The sequence below is a fragment of the Carassius auratus genome, chromosome 5 (assembly GCF_003368295.1).
Source record: "Carassius auratus strain Wakin chromosome 5, ASM336829v1, whole genome shotgun sequence".
Classification (NCBI taxonomy): Eukaryota; Metazoa; Chordata; class Actinopteri; order Cypriniformes; family Cyprinidae; genus Carassius; species Carassius auratus.
Window position 1 is genome coordinate 9,560,077 of NC_039247.1, and position 17,923 is coordinate 9,577,999.

Consider the following 17,923-nt stretch of genomic DNA (forward strand, 5'->3'; position numbering starts at 1 on the left):
TTAACAAATCCCCTAATTCATATCAAAGGTCATTTAAAAAAATCAAACCAAAAAATAATACATTGTATCAAAAAGTATGAAGCACATGCGCATACATTTTAAGACCATGCAAAGATTAATCTTTCTGGAAACAGCCACATTTAAGCTTGGTTGATGTACAGGGGAAAGGAGCATTTCAGTTTTTGGCAATAAATTATGAAAGGTTTGATAGATGAATATGATGTTTTCCCAGATCACAGAGAAGCTTAAGAAATGGGTTTATCGACAGAACCCCAGTTTTGAGCCAACATGCCGAAGGACATCAATAGATGTGCTGGGAGTGCAAAGATTTGTTTTATAGTTACACATGAACAATGCAGCAACTCATAACAGTATCAGCAAAATGTCAGAACATCCTTAAACCTCAGTCTCACAGAGCATGTAGAAAAATAACAGTTGTTCATAGTATAGATCTGAAACAACATTTTCTTTTCCCCCCTGACAAACTGGACATCTCTGATGCATGCACACACAGAAACTTGCAATTTTTTAAATATATTTTTGCTGATTTCTGCTTTTTTAATCATTGTGCCTTTATGCATTCTAAAATATACTTTTTCTTACATTTTTTACTATTTAAAAAAAAAAAAAAAAAAAAAAAAAGATATTTGGTCATTAACATGCTAAATAAAGCCTGAATCTGGATTTCCCAGCAGGTAAAGCTACAAAACGAATGAAGTATATTTTTCAAAGTGTCATCTCGTTGCATAGCCCTACATAAAGAAAATGTATGTTTAAACAAATGAAAAGGAAAGAACAATCATACAACATAATCCTTACACATCAAGTGGCCAAGAATGACCTGATTAGCCAAACAATTCTCCAAGCCTCTAATGTATTAATTTATGTCAATGTAGAACTGGTGAAATAATCCTGGAACGTACTGTACAATGTCCCGATACAGAGGCTTTTTTCTGTTCATTCTAACTGCTTCACCCTCTGAATTCAGTTGGCTCAATATTCGTCTCATGTTACCAGCATGATAAAAAGGAGCCGGCCACATTTCTATACAGCCAGCAGCTGGGGTACGGCAGCAGAATAAAAGCTGTGAGTGTGTATGTGTGTCTCAGGGTGCTTGGAGGAGTGCCATGAGGGGGAAAGCTTAACCTTAACACAGATCAGCCTACTGTACCGGTGCCAGCACCCGACTCAACCCAACACAACACGTGCTCACATCAGGAAACCTGCTACACGAGCAAAACACACTCCTTTGTATCAGTTCATCGGTTCTCAGTCCTTGCATAAAAGATCAAACAGAGAAGGCAGATAGCATTGCAGTCTGAGCATCTTCATCAGGGCAGGAAATACACACCATAAATATTGGTTTCTTAACCATGGTCAGTCAAGAATTGAAGACTTTTTTTAACATGCAATTTTATAACTGTGGTTATAAAGTCCCCATCAGGACAAATACACAACTACTGCAGTTTTTTTAATATGTACTCCATACTAATATATGCTTTTGGAAATGGAATTTTTCAATATTCCACTCAGTATTAAAATTGTACAAAAAAAGGAGACAAGAAAAAAACAAACTAAAAAAAAAAAAACAATCATACGGTCATTTCCATTCAAAAACCTAATGTGAATTCAAAGGTACTATATATCTTCTGAATTAAGGCCTGCGATCGTAACACCTTGTAGTTCCATTTAACCCTTAGAGCTTGATCAGTTCACGCTCTCAAGTGTGGATGCACTAAAAAAGGCTGAGGTTGTATCACTACTACAATATATTCAAAAGGTTAGGCACTTTGTAAATAACATCTGGAGCAGTCAAGAAGAATTGTTAGACCTGACAGTATGGTGAAGCCGTAAATGATTTATGTAAAACCGTTCATCTTTAGAATACAAAAAAGCACATAATGAATAGATAAAATATCTACAACTTGATATAAAACAAAGTACAATATGGTTGTCAATGGTGAACAATCTGCTTTCGCAACAGTGTGAAAAAACGTTTAATTCTCTTAGATGGAGATAGGGGACACTGCTTCAAATAAGACAATGTTTCTAGCATTTCCAACTGCTTCTGTAGAGTTTCATTCCATAAAAGGTACATCTATAATGCCAAGATAACATTTTCATGGGAATATTTGCATTTAGGGTGCGTCTCAGAGGCTGGCTTAGAGGGAAAATGGCCAGATGCCCACTGTGGTCTACATCTGAAGCAGTGGGTCAGTCTTTTCCCAGGTTACACAAGCACATTTGTGGCATCTGTTGCCCTTAAAAGCCTGTGTGTTTGCACATAAACTGTCAATCTTTCGTGTTTTTAAAGAGACCACACCCACCAAACCATTTAGCCTGACTGAAATACATAAAAATCGGGTGAATTTGATCCTTTTCATATCATATCTGCTGCTTTGTAAGTGTACATGTATGTTTTATCCTTTGGACATTGAAAACAAATACATGCATTACTGCATTTAACACCGCCCACAAAATAAGAGATGATAAAACTCATCATGATTAGAAAATAAAAACATCATCTGAATGTGTGTGTAAATTAAAGCCATGCTAGCACCAGTCGTCCACCTCTGCCTCTGGTTAGTACCGTCGTGCCCGTCCTTTGGTGGCGCCGGGGCCCGTGGTAAAGTGGTATCCATTGGGAACCCTGCGGAACTGTTGTTGGGGAGGTGGGGGAATCGCCACGATTTTCATCCCTACAGTCAGGGGAGAATGGCCCATCTGAGGGCTCGGATCATCTTGGAAGACAGCGTACGTTTCGGGTTGGGGGCCGGCAGGGTGGTCCGGGGGCCCTAGGAAGGGTTCTGAGTTAATGCGACTGACAGGGGCCGGTGAGCTGGAGATGGAGCTGCTGTTTAAGAGGGCGTTGTGCTCAGACAGACCGCGGCTCATCCTGCCAGGACTCGGGGGAAGCAAGCCGGCCTGTGTGACCAGAAACTGCACAGGGGAGGAGTTGGCAGTCCTGTAGGCCACAGAGGGACGAGGAGCAATGGGGGTCTGGGGTAGCTGTCTGCGCCCATGGCTTGGAGTACTCGCCCCTGAGGTCAACAACACCGGGCTCCCCTTAGCCCACCCACTGCCCTAGATGAGAATTAAACAAGCAAATCAAAACAATAAAATGGTGAGGGGGAAATGCCAAAAAGGTTAGATAGGGACCAGGGGCCAAAGAAGGATGGAAGGAAAGGAGAAGTAACATGTTGGACAAGACAGCAGAAAAAGATGGAAGATGGATAGGACAAAAATGAAAGAAGGGAGAAAGTGAAAATGACAGGGAAGACACAGAAAGAAAAGACAGACAAATGCACAGAGAAATGGTGTGGAAGAAGAGTGGAAAGAGAAGTGAAAGCCTATGAGTGGTTGCACTACAGTGATAAGAGTTATCACTAACTATAACACTTTAGAAGGAGAAAAAATCCTATAATGTTTCAATATCTTCATGGCTTGATCAGGAATGCGTATCACTTTACACTTTTCTTCTGCCACACTTTGTGACTGGTGGTCTGAGAGCTTTAAAATCCAACAGCAACCTGTGCAGAAGAGTCTAACTGTAACTACATTCTCAGCTTAACCATCTGAAAAATGTAATGTAATGTAAACTGACTTTAAACAGCTAAAATCCTTCAAATCTGTCTAATATGTTTCTTTAAAATTCAAACACATTAGTTGTCATTAGACAAGGTAAGCAATGAAATGGTGATTTTTTTTTTTTTCATTAAAAAGGTATAAAAGCTAACTGACTTAAGATTCCCTTTAAAGCTGCAGTAGGTAACTTTTGTAAAAATATATTTTTTACATATTTGTTAAACCTGTCATTATGTCCTGACATTAGAAAATGAGACAGATAATCTGTGAAAAAACAAGCTCCTCTGGCTCCTCCCAGTGGTCCTACTGCCATTTGCAGAAAATACATCGCTCCCGTTAAGAAAGAACCAATCAAAGCTGCGGTACGTAACTTTGTTTGTGTTCAAAATGTAGAAAAATGTATATAATAAGCGAGTACACCATGAATCCATTTTCCAAACCGTGTTTTTAGCTTGTCATGAATCACTAGGGTGCACCTATAATAAGTGTTTATATTCAGACTATTTTAGATTGCTTCGGGGGTACCGCGGCGGAGTAACCCAGTACCTTTGTGATTCTTCATAGACATAAACAGAGAGAAGTAGTTCCGGCTACGATGTTCTTCCGCAAGATGCAAGCAGTTCTGTTTATTAACCGCTAGAGCGTCAAAAGTTACCGACTGCAGCTTTAAATGTCAATTTTATCAGTCTAATACTCACAATTTTAATATAAGAGTGGATGTGGCTATTTTTTTTTTTTTTACCATTTCCAGTTATTTTAGTTGCACAAAAACAGTTTGTTGTGCTGCCTGACATTGCAAACTAGCATTTGTCAAATTATTCAGATTTACATTTGTAATACACTGGTTTGTAGCGTAAATAGTTTCAGAGTTTACTGCACTTTGTTGTTCTTTTAGTTATTTACATATAGTGGCTAATGAATCACAAATGTCGTACATTCAAAGAATAATGATAATTATAATAATAAGAATAATGTTACTTACTGTGTTGAAAAAATGCAATGGGAAATACATCGACAATAGATAAGAGTCCATTTAGTTGCAATGAAATGATGCAGTAACTGGCAAGATCTTCTACTTTTTGGTTGATTTTCTATTGCTGCCTAATTTCTGTGGGTGAAACTTTGGTTCAGTCCTTGGCAAAAGATTATGCCACCTCCCTTTCCAGTATCCTCTCATGCATCATGTGAAGGATACCAGGTTATATGGTAATGGCAGAAGTTAAAAGATTGCATAGATCTTTCCATCATTCCATCATGTTAGTGTCTTGTTAATGTACAATATTTTAGTCTTACAGTAAATATGTGTGTTCAAAACAGTATGTATTATAAAAAATATCTTGCCCTCTCTTCCATTGTAAGTGTATTGCTTTTTTTATATTGGGAAAAACAGATGCTGACCTTAGAGCACAATTTTTGTTTAAATCAGAACATTATCTTTCTTTACTTTTAAATGCATCTTGGCACAGATTTCAACATTAATAATTATTTATGTTTTATCTCGTCTCAAATCCCTAACATGTTCTTTTATTAGAATTAAATGAACAGATCTTTTTGTTTATTCCCTATACATTTTTCAGTCTCTAACCTCTGACCTATCTTATTTAAACACTGTCCTGTCTTGACAACCCCATCCCACCTGCTTGTTGAGACTGGCCTCCAGGGCCTCGCTAGGTGAAGTGGCACAGCTTGCCATGGCAGACTTGCTGGGACAGTTTTCTCGACTGCCGTAGCGATCACATGAGTAATAGCGCTGCTTCTCCGCCGAAGACGAATGATGCTTCCTCTCGTGGGAACGACCTCGGTCATGCGACCTCTCCTGTACAGGGTCAGCGGCTCTGCCTGAGAACCAAAGAAAATATGAATTTTAAATTCAAGTATAATTATCTGTGCCAAACTTGAGAAAAGATCAGGATTTTTTTAACCCATACTGTTTTTTTATTTTTTTAAGAAAATTGAAGGAAAAATAAAACTATTGAGCCCTGCTGTGGCAGAACCATTTCTCCCAGTCTCCCCTCTCCTCTGGATTTTCAGACTCCAGTCAAACCCTGCCTGCCTGAATTTTTCTTCCCTGTTCTCAATTGGCCTGCATAGAGGTAATCATAAATTATCAGGGCATAGATCTGCATGTCTGTCAGTCCCTTTTATCTGGCTAACAGAGGCCAGCTGCGGCCGGACGCTCTCACACCAGGCCCTGCTTCTGCACTTCACCAATCCTCAACACAACCGGATCCCATCTGGGTTTAGGATCAGTTGCAACCGATGCATCTAAAAATCTCCAGAGAATTCCGTGAATGAAACCATGGTGCTACGTGACTTCATGCAGGTGGTTTTGAGTTGTATTTTACAGGGATCTTATGAAAGTGTATTGACCTGTAGCTTTGTGTTGGCCTGTGGGCGACCTGTCCAGCGATCTCTGTTTCTTGTCTCTGTCCCTGCGATGATGGCATCGGTGGTGATGGTGATGGTGGTGATGTCGTTCTTGAACAGGTTTCACCAAAGTGTAGTCATTCAGATTCACTTCCTGAGGGCGCTGTGGTGCAAAAGTGGATGCGGAGCGTCTCATGGGGGAATCGGGAATTGGCTGGGAAAGAAAACAAGGTGCTGGTTACATGAAGTCAGATGAATGCTTTTGGACTTTGTATCTTGGAATATTACAAAGAATGCTGTTCTGAAATTGCCTGTAATAACAATGTCTAGTATGCTAAACCTCCATTTTATATCAGATGCATCAAAACAGGGATGAACTCCAAACCACACTAATGATCTAAGGGATCATTATCACATCAAAGTATCAGAGGCAATGTAACATCTGTAGCAGCTGGGCTAATCCCGTATGAGGAAACACTTATTCTGGGCTTAGACCCTCAATTTATGCTCCCATCGACAGGTGAATTTTAACGGTGTGCCTATTAATCTGTCTAAAATGATCAAAGGTCTCTGGCCCTAGAGTCACAGTACTAGACCTCCTTTGATTTCATGTTTTCCAATACAACAGGCTGCTAATCCTCGGATTCCTATACTGACACCGAGGATAAACAGACCTGACAATAACATAACAAAGTTCATCATAGATCAGTGGTTCTCAACATTGATGACTTCAAGTCTTATTTTGTTTTGTTTAAAAACATTTTAAATTAGTTCGAGACCCCCTTAGAAGTTTGCTGAGGCCTCCTGTTCAAGAACCACTGACGTAGATCCTTATGTCAAGCCTATTATTAGAAAACGTAATACAAAAAGTTGATCATACTTCCAGTAAAGTCCCAGGAGAATGACGGGAATGACTCCTCTGATGAAGCGTGTCAGAGGACAGAATTAAAGAAGTGAAGGGCAGGGAAGATATGGAAAGAGGGAAAAAGCATTTTTTCATGAAAATATACTGTATGGAAACACATTAAAAGTCATCTAGCAGAATAGACAGTATTTTTGCGATGTTGTATAGTTAGACTGACAGTACATAAATGACACACTTAACCTTGAATACTGCAAACCCACTTGCAAAAAAAGACAAAGGCAAATGATAGTTTGAGATCATCTGCTGCTGTAACGCAACTTAAGCTTCCCTCTGGGAATCTATATCATTTTTTATCATCCATCCTCCTATCCATCCGTGACAGACACAAGTCACTCCTTAAAGCACACTTGTCAATCATAATGTCTTTGCAGATTTTCCCCATATCAAAGTTTCGCAGAGTTTCTGGTTTGTGGTTTATATTAATCTGCATTTGAGACTGTTATTTGGCTCTTTTCTTTTCATCTGTCAAGCAGAAGGACTTGAGATGGATAGGTGCCAGTGGTGAAGGGATTTGCCCCGCAGAAATCCAAGGGATTTTGGTCATATTAGCAGCTGCTGAAATGTTACATTCAGCATCTAATGTCTCTTATCGGTTAGTCCAGCATTTTAAAGAGATTTGGTTATGGATGGAAATCAAATCTGGGAGTGAAATAGGAGGCACTCAGTGAGCCCGAGCAGCCCATTAGCAATAGAGTGGTGTGGTATAGGTGTGATTTGATAGGACGCATATCCTGATGAGTCTTAATGGACAGATTGTCTTTTGCAGAGTCCAAAAGGATTGTGAATTTCATAGTCTTTTTCGTTTATTTTTCCAATGATTCCGTCATTCTCACATACCATAACATATAGCAAACTAAATGTTAAGATCCCAAAACAACACACCCATTAGTAAAACACATTAGCCTTTTAGCAAGTTCTGTGCAAATTACATTAAAAATAAAAACAGAAGAATGCCATCCAGTATTCAAAACAAGATTGATTTTTAAATCCATCTCAAAGTAACCATAAAGTAATCTCAGCCTCTTTCTTAAGAGTCTACTTATTCTGATTGTGAGCTTCAGTTCACTTCCTCTTAGCCAACACAAGCTTAAAACTGACCCAGGATGCAGATCTAGCAACCTATTGACTAATTGTGACCCTGGACCACAAAACCAGTCTTAAGTCGCTGGGGTATATTTTTAGCAATAGCCAAAAAAAGTAAAAAAATAAACAATGTATGGTTCAAAATTATCGATTTTTCTTTTATGCCAAAAATCATTAGGATATTAAGCAAAGATCATGTTCCATGAAGATATTTTTTTAATTTCATAATGTAAATATATCAAAACCAAATTTTGGATTAGTAATATGCATTCCCAAGAATTCATTTGGACAACTTCAAATGCGATTTACTCAGAATTTAGATTTTTTTTGGACCCGCAGATTTTCAAATAGTTGTATCTCGGCCAAATATCATCTGATCCTAATAAACCATGCATCAATGGAAAGCTTATTTATGTAGCTTTAAAGTGTTTTATAAATCTAAATTAAAAAAAAAATTATACTTAAGACTAGTTCTATGATCCAGGGTCACAATTGTATTATAAATAGGACAAATGGAACTCGTGCTGCATCCTGTAGTAGACACTATGTGGCAGGGCTGGTGTCTGAAGCATGTATGAAACAACTCCAATCCCGCTGGTCCACGTAGCCAGTGACTTTACAGACGGGCGCCCGGAAGCATAAGAGGGCACCTGCCGAACATATCAACAACTTGTGTTGTCTTCAGGATCTGTTTGTTTGACACTGCGTGTGAAGGCTTTACCGGGAAAACCAAGGTAAGTGAACATTTTAAAAAGTCTGTCCTAGATTTCTGACACCCAAGGACACACACGATCTATGCGTTATGTGTCTTGGTGCGGAGCACACGTGTTTTGTGCTTGAAGGCTCTGAATGTACTCATTGTGACAAGTTATCAATGAGATAGCTCTGTTCGCATTTGTCCCTCTTCTCGAGGGATAAGGGACGAGCATGTACATCTTGCAGTGTACACGTTTCGGGTCCCACTGCTGCCGAGGCACAGCTTAGAATCCGATCAAGGAGTTCGCTGCAGAGAAGTTTGAGAAGGGCATGGATAAGCATGAATAAACGGTTTGACTCACGAGACAGAAGGATTCGCTCACAGTGATGCATTCGCAGGGCTACTGAGAGCAGAGGTAAAGCTTTACCTTTCACTCAGGATTGCAGACAGCATTTGCTTGAGCTTATTCATCTCTCGAGGGAATTGAACAGACTCAGTGCAATGCGTTCACTACAGGACCCACGGCTGCCGAGGCAGATAGGCAGATCAATCTCATGGGAGGTGGGTGGGGCATGGAAGGAATCTGACGGGAAGGGCTTTCCCTTTCAGGAGTTCCTTTCATTCTGTTCTCTCCCAAGGGATAGTATTCAGCATTTGCCGAATCATTTCCAGCTCTCAAGGTGCTCGGCAAGATCCAGATACTCTTTCTCTTGGGTAATCTGATCCCACGGATAGTGCTACATTAGGCTCATCTGGTGGTTAGTGATGGAGATGAGAGTGTGAGCACTGAACCTAGCTTCAGTTCCACATATGGAGGATGTTTGACGTAAGAGGCTTGATTTAGTCTGGAAGACTGCCTGTGGCAAACTAGACAAGCACTTTCTGGCTGGTCATGAACTCCCCTCCCCCAGAAGTCTCTCCTTCCTTCCTGCCATATTCAATTTGGCTACATCTTTTTCAGCATGCGGATTACGCTAATCTTGAGGGTGTTGTGCGGATATGTGAAGTGAGTACAGGAACTGTCTCGCGGATATCAGGAGAGAGTTGAAAGCCTTTCATCTTGATGCACCACTGTTGGCTTCCGGACATTTCAGCACATTCGAAGAGGCGGTGATCGAGAAGTTCAGGGAGGCAAAGTCGCAGTCCACTGCCTTACAGGAAGTTCATTCCCCGCTGAACCAAGTCTTCCTCTAAAACCTCTGAGGGGTCTGATCCATCCCGATCTGAGGATCATAATCAGGATCAGAAGAGTAGCGTGGCCACTCACGCCCCTCCTCTCCCTAGGTATTGGGGCCAGGAGAGCGCCAAGAAACACTGCTTACATTGGGCCCTGAGGCTGGACTAATGTTGTTCTTATGCGTTTCGCTTGTTGGCGAACCATTGACTGAAGGTTCAGTCTTTCCCTTGTGATGTAGGCTTTTTTAAAGCGCAGTTTGATCGCAGAACTTTGTTCCAATAGAATACCTGCATTTCTGCATTGAGTTTTGGCATGGATACTGCACGTCCTTGGCCTTCAAGGCTGCCAGAGGTCACTGTGTTGGCACTGTTCTCCATCTTCCTCATTTCTACTGATTCCTATTAAAAACACACAATAAGAGATTAAATACACATAAGGGGTGTCCAAACTCTGTCCTGGAGGGCTACTGTCCTGTAGAGTTTACAGTATCTCCAACTTGCCACAACACACCTGCACGAAAGGTCCTAGTATGTCTAGTAATAGCTTGATTAGCTGGTTTAATTGGGGATGGAGCTAAACTCTGAAGGACAGTGGCCCTCCAGGACAGAGTTTGGACACCCCTGCATTAAAGAAAGACACTGTGGCTGCATCTGAAAGCTCTAAAATGCTGCCTTAGGGGGATGCATTCCAAGATAGGAAGGCATCAGGGCACGTCTGAATCCAAAGTTAGCTTCACTTCCTGTCTCATGAGATACCTTCACTGTTGATGTACTCTATCCTTCGTTTAGGTGGAACAATTTATTTAGTTATCACCAAAACTCAATCTATTTTGTTGTAGATCATTAAACTGTTACAGTGCCTTAGAAGCCCATCCGAAATCAGTTTCATGAGGTGCCTTCATGTAAAAACGCTGCCGGGAAAGTCATTGCTTGATAATAAAGCGAGTCAGCTGCCTAGGCTTTCAGACACAGCCTGTGTGTGTCAGAGAGAGTTGGCATTTTTATTTACAGCACCTGGGCAGTGTTTGCATTTGAGGCATCCTCTGATTGACCTCTTGACATTGGCCGCCGTTTAGACCACTGCACTTCCTTGGACTTCTCTGAAGCCCAGGTTGAAGATCCTTTAATTATGGTATCAAGACTGGGCATGAAATAAAAACAAAAAACATATTAGTGTAGATATACTTGTCATGGCAAATAGATTAATTAAAGTGTGTACTGAATATGAATGCATGCAGCAAGGGTTATTGTGCTTACTGTGTGCGTCCGTTATTAAGCATGGTGGAGCTGGGTCTGGTCTGAGCTTGAAATTCTGAGGCCGACTCTACACTGTTCATGGTCTGATCTTGCATGTGGGTTAGTGGGAGAATAGGCTCTAAAAGAGCACTGACTTTATTCTTCAAACAGAGAGAATCAAAACACATATTTACTACGAGTTGGAAGACTAATCTGTTTTTGTTTACTTATGATCCTTCATAAAATGATCTAAAAGGCTTACATTAGAAATTAGTATAAGCAAATTCATAAAAATTTATGTTATTACATGTTATTACATACATTTTCCTTAAAATCTCTACATAAATAGTTTAGACAAGATTTAATGATTTACTATGGTCAAACTTCATGTGTATACAATTTTCCACATAAGTTGCATTGTGTAAGGGTTTGTGCACGACATTGTAAAAGGGATTTTCTGTACCAATCATATACACTGAAAATGTACATAAAAAATGTGTTCCAATTTCTCTTTTTGCAGGTTTCTATGTCTTCCATTGGGATTTAATTTTTATTGTCCATCTACTTGTAAATGTACAGTTTTAAATTAAAAACATTAGCAAAATAGCACAACAATTTGAGTAGTAGTGTAAGTATATATATGTATCACCTGAGATCCAGGTCCTGCTTGTTCTCTTTGCTGCTGCATCTGAAGTCTTTTGGCTCTGTTTTGTTTGTAATAATCAAAAATCATAAGAGCTGCATATACCTTCCCCACTGTAAGCTCATTGGCTGCAAAGAGACAAATGCACCTTAGTTAAATGTTGTTTGGATGTTCTACTGGTGACCACTAGATGTTGCTGTGTATTGTGTTTGGAGATGTTTGCCCATGTGAAAATACTTTGGGTTCTGTTTAGATCCGAGGTGTCAAACTGAGGGGCCACAGCCCTGCAGAGTTTAGTTTCAAACCTGCTCCAACACACATACCATGTAGTTTTTCAAATAAGCCTGAAGGACTTGATTAGTTGGATCGGGTATATTTTATAAGGGTTGAATCTAAACTCTGCAGGGCTGTGGCCCTCCAGGAACTGAGTATGACACCCCTGGTTTAGATCATTTGTAAGTATGTGTCAGTACCTCAGTGTAAGTTTTGTAATATGTGGATGCAAGTATTTGAGAGTATTTAAGTGGCAAAAGAAAGGATCTCCTGTGTGATGATTCATAATGTGTTTACGTTTGTGTGGAGTGACCAGCAGGTCCATAGTCTTCTGAGACAGGCTTGGCCAGACTGTAGCAAGCTCCTTCTTCAGTTCAGCGTCTGACAGACGTTGGGCCACCATGCCTGTGTTGAGATGATAAACAGAGAGGAAACAGGCTAATTAGACTATGTGTTATATATACACAGTTAAAGGGATACTCCACCCCAAAATGAAAATTTTGTCATTAATCACTTATCCCATGTCGTTCCAAACCAGTAAAAGCTTTGTTTGTCTTCGGAACAAATTTTAAAATGTTTTGGATGAAAACTGGTAAGCTTGTGACTGTCCCAATGGCTGTCCTATGTAAGTTACACTGTAAAGGTCCAGAAAAGTATGAAAGACATCGTCAGAATAGTCCATTTGCCTTCAGTGGTTCAACCGTAATGTTATGAAGCAACGAGAATACGTTTTGTAAGCGAAGAAAACAAAAAAATAATGACTTTATTCAACTATTCCTTTGTCAACAGTCTCCTATGCTACAAATGCTCCTCTGTATCAGCTGCGCCACAAGGATGCAATGTTTTCTTTCAAATCAAAGCTAAATACACGTAGAAACAGCGCATCTTTGTGGCAAGGCTGATACAGAACGTTACGGTTGAACCACTGATGGCAGATGGACTATTCTGATGATGTCTTTCATACTTTTCTGGACCCTGACAGTGTAACTTACTTGGAAGTCTATGGGACAGTCACAAGCTTCCTAGTTTTCATCCAAAATATCTTAAATTGTGTTCCGAAAACGAACAAAGCTTTCACGGGTTTGGAACGATATGGGGGTAAGTGATGACAAAATTAAATTTTTGGTGGAGTTTCCCTTACGTTCAGTTTAATTATTTTGTTGTTTCAAAAATATTGAAAAAAAACGTCTATTTTTATCTCCCGTGTGTTATAATGTGAATTAAGATCAATGCACTGAAAGACAAAACACTGTTGGAGTAGAGGAATTTAGCAAAGCTAGAAAAACTATTTGAATCTCCTGTAATAAAAAATAAAATAAATTAATAATAATAATAAATTAAGTTGAGTGAATTTAAGTTCAATAAATCGCAAGGCAACACTGTTAAAATGAAGCTAGATAAACCCACCCAGTGCTAAACACTCAGAGAGATACAACAGATGCTACATACACCATCCCACACACACTGCTCTGGGTGGAAATGGAACTCGCAGCAGCAACGGAACAGATCACACTGAATAAGTGATTAAATCTCTTCATTAGGCACTAATCACATTTGGAGTTATTTGGAAAAGAGAAAGATGGATTCTTTTAAGAGAGAGGGAAGGTGGAACAATTATCTAATGGCACCAGACTGACCTGATGCCAGTTTGATCTCTAAGGCAGTGCGGATCAGAGCCATCAGTGTAGAGGTGAAGTGCACACTGTTGTCTTCTGCAATGGGCATGTTCATTTTCACCAGCCGCTAGGTGGAGACATGAGGTTCATTAGTGGGGTACAACACTTCTCAAAATCAACCAGAACAACCCAAAAACAAAACAGCTTATGTGCATGTGAAATTAGGCCTGATTATTTCATATCCTTCTATTGATTCAGTTCATGCATTCTAGTTATCAAGCAATATATATACTGGATCAGTTTAGTCATTCAGTAATGTAGAATCCTGTTCTAATCTTGTCATTTCAAGCACACAAACAGTTTTATTCACATACAGAATAGAAACGTACAGAATCAAACATTCACATTCACTGCTATAGGCTATGATCCGCAACCAAAGTGCACTGGTGATAAACCGACACTGACTCGAGAGTGGAGAAAAGCATGTACACATAACCATGAGGGGCTTCAGAGGACATGGGAGCTCGACTCTGGGAATTACTGATCAATAAAAGTAGAGCAGATAGCTGCTTTTAGGCTGAAGAGTTTCAAATGGGGACCAGCTTTTTAGAGCTGAAACAATGCTAAACACACCAGCAACGTTCAACTGAATCATTCTGACAACAGCTTTGTAGAAATACTAAGAATCATGTTTAAAAGGTCACTTGTGTAATTGAGTCATTTGAGTCTCAAAGATGAGCCTACACACTTCAACCTTTAAAGGTGCACTCAATTTTTTATATAAAATTTCTGTTTGGTTAAAACTTTCTAAGAGGAAAATAACAGAGTAGACCTTTAAACATGACAGCTGGGTTGTATCATGGGATGTACAGGTGTACAGTATGGTTTGGTGTGATTCATTGTGAAGAGTTGAGCTCCCCTGAGCAAAGAGAGCATACATCTACTAGCAGTAGCAGTGCAAGAGTAATAGACCAGAATGTACAAAGAAAATAAACAGGTGGACATTCTGACACACAGACATACATTCTCATATACTGCAGACATAGAGAGAGAGAGAGAGAGAGAGAGAGAAGGCTACCGGACAAAGAAAAGAGAGAGGAAATGGTTGAGTGGATGAGAAATAGACAGCACTGGCAAGACAAGGAGAATAAGTCCACCAAGAATAAAATAGAGAGGTCATGTGCAAAGTTCTCATGACTGAAAGCAACTTAGGTTACACACACTGCTCCATGAAACAAGGGTGAGGGGGACCTTTCCAATTCTAACATAACATAAAGGCTCTAAAAGAGGTTTTTAAGCTAAGTTTGGGGCCCTTAAGTAAATCCCAATGGAAGACATGGAAACCCGCAAAAAGAGCGATTTGGGCACTTCTTTTTTTTATGTAAACTGAGATTACATAAATTATTTCGCATTTTCAGTGCATATGATTGGTACAGAAAATCACTTTTACAATTTCGTGCACAAACCCTTACACAATGCAACTTATGTGGAAAATTGTATACACATGAAGTATGACCATAGAAGATAAATTAGATTTAACTCCCATTTATTAACATCATAATTAAACATACATGTAGGCTCAATGAAAATACATGCTTCTACCTACATTTTTGCAAAACTCCCAAAATGTACCTAATGTATATACAAAAAATTTCATTAGAGGCAGTAAAACAGCTAAAACCTTTATGGGGCAGGTTAGCAATCAATAACAGTTTTTCTTTTTTTTCTTTTTTTTTTGTGCAGTTCCTTGCATAGTAACCTGTCATGACCTCCAAAATCTTGCTTGATTTGTAGAATAATACATTTTGATATTTACATAACATATCCAGCTCCATGTGCATGGCTTTTTGATTTAGTAAACGTGCTCACTAGCTCACCTGATATAGTGTTGCATTTTCAACATGGAACACTTGGGTACAAGCCCCATGAAATATGAGTATGAAATTAGCTCATAGACTTGCAGAAGCAAGCTAAAATGGCATGGTTGCTTCAGCAAATGTGTTATATCACACTTGCTTATTTAACATCATCGGCCAGGTTTAGGTTAGGTTATTGCATAGGTGGTACGTTATTTTTAAACGTGATTTTAGATCCACTTATCAGACATTTTATTTTCTAACTGCTGCAATATGTACTACAAGCAATGTAATAAAGCATTGTCAGATTCATATTAATCTGTTTCGCATAAAACTGAACGCTCTTTTATTTTCACTCACTGGACATTTCCTTTTGATAGTGTAACAAAACGTGCAAGAAGAAATGTAACATCGTTTTGCAAAAATGTCCAAATAGGCATGCATTTCCAATGAGTCTGGGTTGTAGCCAAACATTAAATAGATTAAAGTTCTGCAGTCATACTCATCATTAGTCTGTGACCATCCCTAGATTACAAAGGAAGTGGAGGGGAAGACTCGAATAAAAAGGGAGAGGAAGAGGGACTACACCAAAAAGATCAGAGCGTGGGGAGAAAAAAAAAAAACACGAGGGGAAACACTGTAAGAGCACAGAGATTGGCTGAAGAATAAGCCAATGGGAAGACAGCACGAGCAGAGAGAGGAGGGCATGTGAAGTTGAGCTACCTTGTAGGCGATTCGTGGAGGGCATTTCTTTCCCAAACCTAAAGGTGGGCACATGTGGAGCAGCATCTCATACATATCGAGGTACTTGATACGGCCACTTCAAAGTGCAGACAACGCAAATAACCCAAAATAAAGAAAAGGATTGGGGGGTTAGAGAGACGGGAAGAGAAACAGGGGGACAAGAAAGTAAACCGATCAAGACGAAATGAAAGAAAAGACAAAAACAAACAACAGACGACAAAAAACAGAAATCTTTTGTTAATTAGATTTCCAAGAGTGTCATGAACAGGGATGCCATCCTGGCCTGGCAGGGTCAGAGATGGATCCCAAAGGTTAGAGGTCAGAGGTGAGAGAGTTGATCCCTGATAAGGAGAGATGGAAGAGGTGAGTGAAAAGACACAAGGAGTGGATGGTGACAGAATGGCTGCATTGTTTGGAAGATGTCTGCATCTGCATGCTGAGACATCAGGGGAGTTTCCTCTTTCAGTGCACGGAAACAAAGGTTTCAACGCCAGTTTCATTTGAATAGTTTATGCAAATCACAACTATTAGGTTGAGCTTTATATGTAAAAAACAATTTAGCTTGATATTGTAACATTATTTTAGTGCCAAAACCCTGAATTGTGAACATGAAAACTTTATGTAAGTGTCATAAAAGAAGGGGTTAGAGTGTTATGTGGCCTTGAAAGCTTCGTTTCCCATTCAGCATCATTAACCAAAGCCAGTCAAATCTGGTGGGGCAAGTGCTTGTGTGAAGGCAAGTCATTTGAGCACAGCCATTCAAGTTTGGGTCTCTGGGCGTTTGTACACAGAGGCCACACATGTGGAAGAAGTTGCTTGGGCTGCAAACCTTGTATGCTACCCTATTAGGGCAGTTCTTCCCTAAGCCAAGAGGGGGCGAGATAATTCTCAACAAATTGTACATATCCTTATAGGAAATCCGTCCGCTGTGGAAAGAACAAGCAAAATATGACATACATGAAGAAAGCTTGGAGAGCACATTTGTGATGTGGACAGAATGGACGTGGATAGGTATACAAGATCCCATTCACATCCAGACCACGATTCTTATGGGCACTGTTTGGCAGATCTTCAGTCACACATTATCATCAGTTACTATATCTCTATAGTCTCCATCTGGTGAGGGAGTGCAGACTGAAACATACCATGCAGCTGGGTCATACTCTGCCCACACTCGGATAAACTCGTCCAGGTGGTGAGGGCCCAAGATGGAGGAGTCACGTGTCAGATATTCAAAGTTGTCCATAATGACAGCCACAAACAGGTTCAGCATCTGGAGAAAGTGGTGGGAGAAAAGAATCTGAAGGAGGCCACAGAGCAGGAATAACACTCTGAAAATATCGGAGAGTATGACATTAATTGCAAATTAAGGTTGGGTAAAAATATAGATTTCCTGATTGATTAGAGTGCAAAAAACAATGAATGGCTTCTGCATCTTCAGTGCAATGGCAAAACAAATAATTACAATCACAATAAAATATTTGACCTCAGCCGTAAATGTGTGTTTGCAGTCTGTATTAAATGTGACTTTGCACAAAAAAAAAAAAAAAAAAATATTTCTATTGAGTTGTTTGGGTGGGCTGCATAGAAATATATCATAAAACATGGCCAATGCAGTTAGATTCTCGATCAAATTACGCTAATAAACTGATTCTTTCTGGCGAATCAAAACCATTACTGTACCAATTTCTCTTATGAGCTGGTTCATTTAATAAATAGCAA

General features: G+C 39.7%; 1 protein-coding gene across 10 annotated transcripts in view; it reads right to left on the reverse strand.

Moving 5' to 3' along the window:
- Window positions 1-654: 654 nt before the first annotated feature.
- LOC113074180 (probable voltage-dependent N-type calcium channel subunit alpha-1B) overlaps window positions 655-17,923 on the reverse strand; it is an 88,530-nt gene continuing 71,261 nt past the window's right edge. For 6 of the 10 annotated variants that reach the window (XM_026246996.1, XM_026246986.1, XM_026246978.1 and 3 more), the window contains 12 exons: window positions 17,347-17,474; window positions 16,181-16,277; window positions 13,623-13,728; window positions 12,283-12,390; window positions 11,719-11,840; window positions 11,091-11,230; window positions 10,848-10,974; window positions 10,122-10,232; window positions 6,833-6,871; window positions 5,956-6,166; window positions 5,222-5,424; window positions 655-3,084 (listed from right to left, as the gene is read on the reverse strand). In XM_026246996.1, the coding sequence (XP_026102781.1) occupies window positions 2,584-3,084; window positions 5,222-5,424; window positions 5,956-6,166; window positions 6,833-6,871; window positions 10,122-10,232; window positions 10,848-10,974; window positions 11,091-11,230; window positions 11,719-11,840; window positions 12,283-12,390; window positions 13,623-13,728; window positions 16,181-16,277; window positions 17,347-17,474 (1,893 nt within the window). In that variant the 3' untranslated portion in view covers window positions 655-2,583. The remainder of the gene's footprint in view (window positions 3,085-5,221; window positions 5,425-5,955; window positions 6,167-6,832; window positions 6,872-10,121; window positions 10,233-10,847; window positions 10,975-11,090; window positions 11,231-11,718; window positions 11,841-12,282; window positions 12,391-13,622; window positions 13,729-16,180; window positions 16,278-17,346; window positions 17,475-17,923) is intronic. The other 4 variants (XM_026246964.1, XM_026246945.1, XM_026246990.1 and 1 more) reach the window with 3 other exon arrangements.